Raw genomic sequence first — 12599 nt, forward strand, 5'->3', positions numbered from 1 at the left:
ACTCGTCTCCACCAGAGATGAGCCCAATGAGGGTGGTGTCGTCCTCAAACTTCAGGAGTTTGACAGACGGATGACTGGAGGTGCAGCTGTTGGTGTACATGGAGAAGAGCAGAGGGGAAAGGACGCAGCCCTGAGGGATCCGGTGCCGATGGACCGGGTGTCAGAGACTTGTGATCCCAGTTTAACGCACGGCTTCCTGTCAGACAGGAAGTCTGTGATCCACCTGCAGGTGGAGTCGGGCACGTTCAGCTGGGAGAGCTTGTCCTGAAGCAGGGTGGGGATGATGGTGTTGAAGGCAGAGCTGAAGTCCACAAACATGATCCTGGCGTAGGATGCTGGGGAGTCCAGGTGCTGTAGCGTGAAGTGGAGGGCCATGTTAACTGCATCGTCCACAGACCTGTTGGCTCTGTAGGCAAACTGTAGGAGGTGTGCCAGCACCAGGTGCTCAAAATACTTAATTACTACAGAGGTCAGGGCAACGGGTCTGTAGTCATTAACCCTTGTGTTAACTTCGGGTCATTCTGACCCATCAGTCATTGTGACCCACCGTCGTATTGAGACAACTTTACCGCATACAAAAAAAAAACAAGTGAAGCATTTTCTTTTAACCGTCGGGCTGTCTCAGACCCCCCACATCGCGAAGGTTAAAAGAAAATGCTTTTTATTTGTTTTTGTATTGGGTAAAGTTGTCGCAACACAAGGTTCGTTATGACCCGAAGGCAGCACAAGGGTTAAGTCCTGTTGGCCGTGGCTTTTTGGTCACAGGGATGATGGTGGAGGACTTGAGACAGACTGGCACATGGCACGTATCCAGGGAGGTGTTGAAGATGTTGGTGAACACCGGAGACAGCTGGTCAGCACACTGCTTGAGGGTGGCTGGAGAGACAGATTCCGGCCCAGCTGCTTTGCGGGGGTTCTGCCTCTTGAACAGTCTGTTGACTTCTCTCTCCTGAATGGAGAGAGTCAACACTGTCGTGAGTCCACTTGGGTGGGAAGGGGTAGGACAGGACAGTCCAATTGTCTTTCAAATCTGCAGTAGAACTCGTTCAGGTCATTGGCCAGTCGGGAGTCGTTAACGGTGTGGGGGGCTCTGGGCTTGTAGTTGATAATCTGCCTGAGCCCTCTCCAGACAGAAGCAGAGTCGTTAGCAGAGAACTGGTGTTTTAATCTCTCTGAGTACAGTCGTTTATCCTATCTCACCGCTTTGCTAAACCTGTACTTCGACTCCTTGAATCTGTCTCTATCCCCACTCCTAAAAGCTTCCTCCTTCTCCAATTTGCATGTAATAGATAGGCTAGGCCTAATATCTTTCCACCCGTGTACATATTTGTGCATACAATGGTTGTAATTGAGTTTTTTTATAGTAATAATGTGCCGTTGGCACCACTGTGTCGTGTGGAATTGACAATATTCTCGTAAAAAGGTATTGTGGTTACAATGTAATGGGGCGCACGAGACTCGAGGGTCCTGTCGTGGAGAGAGGCCCGAGTGGACAGAGACGCAACTCAACGAAATGAATGGAGTTGAATGGAAATGCACAACAGACAAATCAAAACTTGAAAGGATAGAAATTTATATCGGATGATCGACTAAATAAACACCAATGAGTTTTTTTTGCCAGCTTTTGAAGACTCGTCAACAGTCAACTCTTCAGTCTGAAGCGACTAGGTGCTTAGCCCAGACACAGACCCAGACCCACCGCTCTCCAAACGCAAAATGTTTCTGCTGTGTTGTATTCCGTAGATACAGGAAAAGCTGAATACTTACTTCATTTCTTTCAACCAAGTACAGTACTCTAGCCAATCAAATATTTCAAACCACTTGTGTTGAAAGGCCCATATTTTGCCATCCAAACGTTTGAGGGGATTTTGAAGTAGCTTCAGTTGTTAAGGGCCTGTGTCCTGGTCTCCAAAATCAGAATTTGTCCCAGTTGCCCCTACCTGCTGCTGATCTAGGTCTCTACTGTTCTCATATGCCCTCACACTTGTCTCATATGAAAAGTAGCAAAGTAGAGATGGAACATGTCAGAAAGTACTACTGATATAATCATTTATTCGGCTTCTTTTTAAAATGAAAGTTCAATTCAGAGCCTAGGGAACAAAGACAAATGTTTAAGCTTTTGCATATTATGAACATATTATTTTAGCATGTGGCAGCCCATTGCAGCTCTCCACTTTGGCAGGTCTGGGTTGAAAGCAGAAGTCTCATTTCAATTGAGGGCCACCTGCCCTGCTGTGGTCCAGTTTTGGGCGATACTTTTTGGTTTTTCCTTCTTTTGTTGGTTGATGACAAAACAGTCGACTAATGATTTCAAAAGCCCACTGTCCTTTCTTTCTCTGTCTCTTGCTCTGTATGTATGGACTCATTTGAATCTCTCTAAAGATCATTTCCTTTTTCATCTGTGAATTGTGTCATTCCGAGCCACATTTTTATATTTGAGTAAACCGGAGGCAGAAATAGTCCACTTCAGTTAGACACTGTGAGCACCAACATGCTAACGCTCTGTGGTCTCGTGATATTCTTCATGCCTGCCCCCCACCTCATTTATCTGGACCAAAACATGATGCTATGGGACTCATATTTTCCCACAACCACTAAAAATAGCTTTACTCTGTGACACATTGCATGCAGATGGACTTTACCACCACAGTGCAACCTCCACACACAGGACGTTGGTGATCAGTGCTGATAACTGACTGCTCTGTCTTTACTCTCTTTCTGTGGGTAGCAGGATCACCTCTTCCTGTGTCTCTCTTACTTGCCTTTTAGAGGCAGTTGTGATAATTAGGATAATGGAGACATTTTACTGAAGCATTTCTATCAATCATGGATGACATGTGTGCCTGTATCCCAATCACTGAGTCTGACAGTTTACTAGCAAACACTGACAAAGTGATACTGAGAGAAAAGGCATAGCCTACTTATTATATCAACGTGTTCTATGTGTATATACATACTAATGTTAGATGTTAAACATTAATTTCAGTATACTACATATGTGTGTGTTCTTATTCCAAGATGCAGCCAGTGATTAACATCTTGATTACTGTTGATTTGGTGTCAATTTTATATTCATTAGCATTGCAAAGTCACTGATACAGACAATTAAGATGAACTTTATATTGTCTTGCTGTTAGCAAGCCAGCATTGCATTCATAAGATGAGCAGTGCTGACAGACAAAACTGGCTCGATAGTTTGAATCTGTTCCTCACAAAAGGGTCTCTTTATGGATGAAATGTCTTCTATCTCCACGCTTCTGTGCATGCACAGAAGTGTATCCAGAAGTGTGTCTCCACCTGACAGAGGAGTCAGGTGGCTGAGCGGTTAGGGAAGCGGGCTAGTAATCTGAAGGTTGCCAGTTCGATTCCCGGGCCAAGCAAAATGATGTTGTGTCCTTGGGCAAGGCACTTCACCCTACTTGCCTCGGGGGAGAATGTCCCTGTACTTACTGTAAGTCGCTCTGGATAAGAGCGTCTGCTAAATGACTAAATGTAAATGTAAATGCATGCAGTCTATCAGGCACACACATCAAATCAATTCAAAATGTATTTGTGTAGCCCTTTTTACAAGCAATGTCACAGAGAGTTTCACATACGCCCACAGAACTGCCCCTCAGCCAACCTCAACCCTCAAGGAAGACAAGGAAAAACTCCCAGAAAAACTCACTAGAGGAGAAAAAATGGAAGAAACCTTGGGAGGAGCTATTCAGTGAGGGATCCCCTCCTCCAGAGACGGTTGGTGAAAGAGAGGTGCAGAACACAGGCTAAACATAGTCATACAGCAGGGAAGTGTCGATGGGTGTTTAAACACCAAAATCCAGTGTTCAACTTGGGTCAGAGTTGACAAATGTCAGTTTAAGCAGAGGTAGCCACAGGGCTGGGGGACTGTGATCTGCGCAGCATCACAGGCAGGTGGATGAGGGAAGGGACCAGGAACTCGCTGTTGTCTGTCAGGGAGACCGATGTCCACTCAACCCCCCCCCCCCCCCACACACACACACACACCACAGGGGAGGTGTGGAGGGGGGACAGAGAGAGGAGAGCAGGAATTAGAAAATGCAAGGAAACGGTTACTGTAATATTAAGAACGAGGTCCCCACCGATCAAGTGTGGACTAGTGCAGCAATTTAGCAGACCAAAAAGGGTATTTGATGCAGCCCTAGACATTAAGATAGCGCCAGCCCCCCTCGGTTGGAACCTGAAATCTGTTCCAGGGAAGAGAAACTCTAAAATACACACACACACACACTAGCACGAGCAACATACGTTATACAGATGCATGTTGATTGAGTGCAAGAAGTAACTTCTCGACCTCCAGAGTCGTGGCTCTGTGTGTTGACTGTGTTGATCTGTATGTGAGTCTGTGTGTGTGCTAACTTTGGGGCTACGTCAGCTCACTTCCCTTTTAAAAATAATTGCAACTGCTGTCTCAGCTTCACCTCAGACCAGACAGATCAGAGAAGAACAATGACCACGTACTTCTGCCTCCTAGTCTCTGTCTTGATCTGCAAGAACTACGCAGGTGAGCTCATTTCACATTGCTTCTCTACGGTGTCTTGCTGAGTGGAAGACTGACAAAGTCATTTTATATTGTGGTGAATATATTGTAGATACTTTAAATCATAGTGTATATTGTTTTAGATTTCATGGACATTTTCAGCAGTCTCTTTACTTTTCCTGTATATTTTTGTGTTGTTTTTCAAAAGCTTGTCCAAAGAATGATATTTTCTGATGTGTAGTGGATATGGATCTTTCTAGTCCAATTGTAATTCAGAAGGTTCTGGAGCTTGAGCTGTAGGATGTAAGATGTACACAGTGAAGTAAGGCTTCCTGCATCTAGTCACACTCTGAGACAACAGCAGTTATACTTTGTCCATCCATGTTTGTCATGACAGAGATGACCTGTCAAACTGTCCAGCAGAATACCATCCCCACACTGAGTTGTGGCCACTCTGAAGGTGATGTAACATGGAGCAGAGACCAAGATGGAGGAAGAGTTGACATTCTGACTGTGAGAAAAGAACAGGACAGCGAGGACAAACACATTTCTGGCAAACGTTTTAGTTCAGGGGCAGACAAATCACTGACTATTTTTAAAGTGATTTCCTCAGACAGTGGGGTGTACTACTGCAACGGTGAACCAGTGGTGAATCTGACAGTGATATCAGGTGAGTGTCTGAGAGCCAGTAGACAGTGTGGTAGAGATACACCAGGAACCTGTTCTGTTGTGGCCTCAGAATACAGGTCAGCTGATGTGTTGTTTCATGTCATCTCAACATCACAGAAACAGTCCCAGAAGAAGATCAGAAGAGAACATGTGGTCCTAAAAGTCCACCAACTCCAAGTACAGTATTGTTCTTGAAGCATCTGATAGATTTAAAGTTACTGACATCACATTCACCTTTACTTTCTAATACCAATACTGTATTCATTTAGCAGACACTTTTAGTCAAAGCAGTGCAGGGGGGGGGGTAATAATCAGTGATATATGATGAAAGTAAGATCGTCTCCGTTTTCAATTTGAAGCAGTATCTAGCTTACTGTAGGAAATCTCCCATTGCATCCTCTCCAGCTTCTTCGGCTAAAGATGGACGACAATGACGATGCATGCATTATTCACACCTACGGTGTTAAGATAGTCTGTAAAAATACCACTTTGACACACTTGCAAGAAATGATCCGCTGGTTAGATGTAGCATGCTCTTATTTACCACCCACAATAGTTCTGCTTTTTTTTTGCAGCAGCATTCTGAGTTAGAGTAGCTAGCTTTTCCAGTTGCACAACAAAGTCACATAATGTGACGAGGTTGAATTTAAAAAGGTGGGTGCACACATTAAACATATAAGAATCTTAAATAAGAAGTGTACAAGTCTAACTAATACTAAGGTTTAAAATTGTAAAAGGTTTAGAATTAAATAAAATGGCTCTAACATAACGCTTTAACATTGATGAAATTAAATAAGATACCCTTTTCATCACTCTTTTTTCTCCTTTTTCAACCGTGAGAAAATATTGCAATGCATAACAATGACAGATATACTTTTAACACTCTCACCATTTTGGTTTCAAAGCAACACTTTTTTTTCACCTTCATACTGCTGACATACTTTTGTCTGCTATGATATTGATAACTGTTATGCAATATACTCTTCATCACTATATTTGCTCATTTTTCTAACTTCAAACTTTTTTCTGTTTCTCAATCTTTCATTCTGTAATACTTTTAACTAGTGGTGGGCCGTTATCGGCGTTAACGCGCTGCGTTAACCTGAGACTCTTACCGGGCGATAAAAAAAAATATCGCCGTTAATCTATTCTCAAAGTTGGGTTGGGAGCTGGGTCTGTACTACGCAAGCTATAATGACTTTCACCTTGATATTTTAGCGCGGATGTATACCTAGCCGAATTGCACTGTAGAGGGCGAGAACGAGTCTTTGAACCTGTGTGTATGCCTTGTGTATGAAATTATCACATCAAACGTAACGTGCTAACATGGATGCAGCTATGAAGCCGCCTGGTTTGCTTCAGGGAAAATGTATTTTTAAGAAGCTTCCCAATGGAAACCTCGACAAGACTAAGGTTGTGTGCACCTTGTGCTATGCGGAATTAGTTTACTGTAGGAGTTCTTCCAGTCTCAAATACCACCTAAACGCAAAGCATCCCTTAGCTAATGCGGAAGATGTCGGGCCAAGCACTGATTTAGCGCAGGGGAAGAGTCGTCGTCAAACTACTGTTTGAGTGCAACCGAGGCAAGCCCGTCAGCACAGCTCTATCAGGCAAACTAACTAATCTAATAAACAGTTAATAAACACAAATACATCTTATTGAACATCATTTATTTTCATCACCAATTATATAGAACAGCTTTCTCAAGCAGTTTGTGATGCATTTTGGAAACAGGAGATGAACCCCTGGTCTAATGCGCCACCTGGCTTGAGAAACCCGTTCTCAAAGATTTACTTTTAGTCATCATTTAACGCCAAGATTACAGTGAGATTAATCTAGATTAAAAAAATGCCCACCACTACTTTTAACGATTAAAAATGTATGAAAGTAAATAAGATACTCTTTTCATCACTGTTTTTTCTCCATTTTCAACAGTAAGAAAATATCCCAATGCATAACAATGACAGATATACTTTTAACACTTTCTCACCATTTTGTTTTTAAAGCACATAACTCTTTCCTGTCCACACCTCCTCCGCCTCCTCTTCCTCTCCTTAACGCTCCCCCTCCCTCCCTTCCTCTCCTCCTATACCTCTTTTAAATTTTTTGTAAAACCTTCTTCACTATTCAAGCCATCAAAACAATCGTTTCAACTGCTTTCAGCAAACACACACATTTTCTTCAGGAAATGTACCTTTCTAGTTTCACATTGCTTCTCTACGGTGTCTAGTGAGACTTTGAGATAGTCATTTTGTATCATGGTGTGAGCCATTTTTTATTGTATGTACATTTTCAGCAGTCTCTGTCCTTTTCCTGAATATTTTAGTGTTAGTTTTTATATTTTCTGATGTTCAGTGTAACTGTAATTCAGTCCAACTGTAATTCAACTGTAATTCGGAAGGTTCTGGAGCCTGAGCTGTATGGTGTATGATGTACACAGTGAAGTAAGGCTTCCTGCATCTAGTCACACTCTGAGACAACAGCAGTTATACTTTGTCCATCCATGTTTGTCATGACAGAGATGACCTGTCAAACTGTCCAGCAGAATACCATCCCCACACTGAGTTGTGGCCACTCTGAAGGTGATGTAACATAGAGCAGAGACCAAGATGGAGGGAGAGTTGACATTCTGACTGTGAGAAAAGGACAGGACAGCGAGGACAAACACATTCATGACCCAGGCAAACGTTTTAGTTCAGGGGCAGACAAATCACTGAATATTTTGAGAGTGATTTCCTCAGACAGTGGGGTGTACTACTGCAACGGTGAACCAGTGGTGAATCTGACAATTACATCAGGTGAGTCTCTGAGAGCCAGTAGACAGTGTGGTAGAAATAGACCAGGAACCTGTTCTGCTGTGGCCTCAGAATACAGGTCAGCTGATGTGTTGTTTCATGTCATCTCAACATCACAGAAACAGTCCCAGAAGAAGATCAGAAGAGAACATGTGGTCCTAAAAGTCCACCAACTCCAAGTACAGTATTGTTCTTGAAGCATCTGATAGATTTAAAGTTACTGACATCACATTCACCTTTACTTTCTAATACCAATACTGTATTCATGATACAAAGTAAGGTCTCCTCACCTGCCACCAGTCCCAGATAGCCTGTAAACATGTATTCAATTTAGCATCCGCAAACCTGAAACAATACTAATACAACTGTTTTAGTTCTGATAGCAGGTGTAAATTTCAGGGCTTTGAGTGATGCAAATCAAACCGCAGTTCAATTGCAACATGTCACACATTTCTTTCACCATGACTTGAACACTTTTTGTCTAATTAAGCTTTTGTGATCGAATGACAAAAATAACAGCAGATCGATGATTCCCCCCCCCCCGCCCCACCAACGCACACACACACATACCCTTCATGGCACATGTTAGACCCTGTTTATGGAAATACGAGTTTTGACTTGATTGACAGTGACAACGAGGACCGTGTCAGTGGCTGAAGAGAGGGAGGCCACAAAGAAGGATGAGGAGAACAAGAATAATGAAAAGGAGAATAAGGAGGATGAAAAGAAAAAAGAAGACAAGGAGGAAAAGAAGGAAGTGAAGGATGAGAAGACAAAGAGTCTTTGTCATGTCTGCTCATCTCCATCTCTGAGGTCATTAAGGAGTGATCTGTGTGCATGCAAATGTCAACTCTACATACAGTATTTTTGAGTTCATAACACACATGCATGTTGAATTCAATTTGCATTCAGAACCCGGAAACAATACTAATACTTACTATGATTTTGACTTTTTGCGGGGGTTTTTCACCCCTCATAGCAGGCAAAAGATTTGAGTGACGCAAACCAAACCACATTACCATGACAACATGCAGTATGTTGGTTTCAGTTAGTTTACACCACTGCTCCTCACTACACACTGTTCCTCTCATGTGAAGTGTCTCAGGCGTTCTTGACAGCTGCAATACAAAGGATGGTCTGTTTTCATGATGGGAAATGTGGCCAATGTGATGATAGCATGCAGGATAAGACACATAATCCTCCAAGATGTTACAATGTTTCATTTCTTGCAGTAAAGTGTTCAGTTAGAAAATTGTGTTTTACAGTTTAGGGTTATGTACATATTGGAGGGTGTGTGTGTGTGTGTGTGTGTGTGTGTGTGTGTGTGTGTGTGTGTGTGGGGGGGGGGGGTACAATCTAAAATCTTGTCTTGGGCTCCAATGTATATACATTATACATTATAATGTATAAAGGTGCTGTATGATACCTCCTTTCAGATATCACCATGACCCCTCACACCACTGAGAACCCAACCACAAGAGTTGAGAACACAGGTCAGTTTCTCCAGATGTTAATGTCACGTAAACATTCAAACATTTAACATTCAAATTTTATATTTGACATGTATATGTAATATTAATGTTTAACATTTACGTTTAACATTAACATTCATATTTAACATTTATATTTAACGTTTACACTTAACATTTACATTAATATTTTGCTTTTACATTTAACATTTACATTTAGGATTTAACATTTAAACAATACATTATTTAATAGTTTTGCATTACTGCATTCATTTACATGAATTTCTCTCTACTGCATTTTTCACGTTTGGTGATGTTGCGGTGTAGCACAGAGTGGAACCCTAACCCTCTGCCTCTATTATGATCCAGAGCCAACTCCTCTGCAGTGGTGAAGGCGGGGGTGGTGGGGGGCTTGTTTTAAAAACATTTAATGTTCTCCCAAAAATATTTTCAGATGGACCACCAGGACACTGATAAGAAGAAGGGAATCTAGCTAATGACACCATAATGAATGAAAATTGTGTCTCCATTTTTTTTACTTAGTATTTCATGAGAGAAGTTGCCAATTTTTGAATGGGATGCAGTTGTAGCCAGAGTTTTTTGGAGCCAGCCCCTGGCGACCATCGGTATTGCACTTTAAGCCACTTCCGCATTGGCATTTTTAAGCCCAGGAGGTTGACCCTTGGTTGAACCTGATTACTTAAACTGAAATCAGCTTTGTGGAACCAAGAAATCCTGAACTGTCATGTCTCTTTCAATGAATTCAGAGTTCAGACTATGGTTGAGGATTTCTTAAGCCACCTTTCTGGAACACCCCCAGGGGTTGATTTGACTGACTAGAGCCAGTCCAATCACCAAATTTCCATTCAGTCCAGGGTCCGGAACAGTGATGGTTTATTTTTCTGGCCCTTACCTCAGAGTTCTGGGGGTAATTTTGTTGTGTCCATGCTTTGTGACGTTTAACATTACCACTATTGACAAGGCGGGCAACCGTCTCATTGCAGATTAAACACATCGGTTTTGTGCTCCCCACCGGCAGCACAAATGCATACTTGTCTGAAACAAGCGATTTTTGGAATCAACTTTTCGCTTTTTGTCAGGTTAAAAGCACGCCATGTCTTTCGCTAAGGAAGAAACAGGTACCGTTAGCAAATCGATTAGCCTGCATTGTTGCAAATGACACACACAACCTGCGTGACCCACAGGTTGCGGCCAACGTTGAGTGAGTGAGTTGTCATGGTGATGACAGTATTACAGCTCCTGATTGGACCTTTGGACTGGACACGGAAGATAGAAACCAAATGAACAAAAAGATGTGCCGGTTAAAATGGAAACGTTCCATCAAAATGAATTAATTCCATAATAATATATCGGTTATAGGTCCGGGTCCGGATAGGGAACCGCCTGGGTCCGGACCCGTACCGCGGTCTGCCAATTAGTGACCCCTGGACTAGAGTCACTTCCTTTCTTCTTTCTGTCTTTCTCTGATGTCATATCCTGTCTCAGGTAATTGGCAGCTGCCTGTGGGTGTGGCTGCCAGAGGACTGGTGCTGGTTCTGGTGGGGTTCCTCATTAGAAGATGCTGGGTTCAGAAAGCAGGTAAATAAAATCAACAAGCTAAACAAAAACACATTTTCATTTGTGAATCAAATATTATAGCACTGCAGTTTTATATGTTTAACAACACTTTTCCTCCAGTTGTGAGACATCATTACTTACTTTTCATTCCTTCTGATGGAAGGACTGCTCTCTGACCAACGCAATAAGGTTGCACTGTTGCTGTCTACGTAACCCCTGTTCTCTGATTTTCTCATTGACAAAATGCAGAGCAGATAAACTTTTTGTTCCTTTTCACCAGGTTCTTCAAGTTCTAAAGAACGTTGTATCTACTATCTGGCTAGTGCACAAGGCACACAGGGAGAAGGTATATATACAAATTAAATAATCAATACTGCCGCATCCTCAATAGACCTATAAAGACTAATATTGATATTAAGTCATTACGACTAAATATTAAGAATTAGCAGTCCTAAGGCATCTATAGTATTTTTTACAGATTTATTCACACTTTTGGTTATACTACAACACGTGCGTGTCTTTTCTTTTTGACAGTCATTCCCATGAGCACCGATCCCACATATGACATCATCCAGAACCCTAACACAACAACCCAATCCAGCAATGGTAAGAATCAATCTCTATCATCAAAGTGGAAGTTTGTTGTGGCATTTCTATGTCTGTGACATGATGCACTAACAACATGTGATGAACATTCCTCTGAACAGGGGAAAATCCTTACTCCTTGGCACAACTTCCATGCGTCCCTGAGACCAGCTTTGACTAGATTGGGCACTAACTACTGAAATACTGTTCGAACTGTACTTACTATATGCACCATTTCTACTTTGCTTTGGATAAAAGTGTCTGCAATGCTAACAATGAATATGTCTAAAGGAATCAAATCTTGTAATCTTGTTCAGGTTTTCTTTGATCTAATTTCTAAAATATTTCCTACCAAATACAATGTCACCTTGTAATTCCTTGATTTTAAGTTTGTGTTTTAAAATAAATGTAAAACAGAAATACATTTTTACCTACCATTTGTAATTTAATGATACAGTAGTATGTGAGAACTGGTCAGAAGTTTGAACACTACTTTTGCAAGGGACTGTAGCCTATATTATAAAAAAAAAACATTTGTGATTTTTTATTTAAAATGTAGTAGTGCAAGGACAACCGCAGTCTTTAAATAGGTTTTCAGAATAATCTCACACAAACTACTTTGAATTTGAATGTGGGCAGGATTGAGCTGTAACGTTAACTGCCCTTAACGACACAGATTTTTTCCTATCAAGGCAGAAATCTGTGTTATTGTGTCTGTGTATCATCTCGAGGACAGGTTTTTTTATTGAATGTTACCAGCATTACACACACACACACACACATACACACACACACACACACAAAAAGGCACATAGGGCTTAATTGTCACAAAAACAAAATATCTGCCTCCGGTTGAACAACCAAGAATGATAAAGGAAAGGAAAAATCATAAAACACATATGGCCTACATGTACAAAAGACAGGGCATTCTCTTTATTTGGTACTTAATAAAAAAAGGAAACACTAAATCAGTTATTTTTTGTCTTTAAGTTTCAACGATCCCGC

The 12599-nt window shown here is 41.6% G+C and overlaps 1 protein-coding gene across 1 annotated transcript in view; it reads left to right on the forward strand.

Annotated features, from left to right (window-relative positions):
* Positions 1–12599, forward strand: part of LOC134040647 (uncharacterized) — a 59706-nt gene that overhangs the window by 13656 nt on the left and 33451 nt on the right. Inside the window, exon 6 of the mRNA XM_062486659.1 lies at positions 9399–9455. Coding sequence (XP_062342643.1) covers positions 9399–9455 — 57 coding nt within the window. The remainder of the gene's footprint in view (positions 1–9398; positions 9456–12599) is intronic.

This window comes from Osmerus eperlanus, chromosome 20 (assembly GCF_963692335.1).
Source record: "Osmerus eperlanus chromosome 20, fOsmEpe2.1, whole genome shotgun sequence".
In the NCBI taxonomy this organism is placed as follows: Eukaryota; Metazoa; Chordata; class Actinopteri; order Osmeriformes; family Osmeridae; genus Osmerus; species Osmerus eperlanus.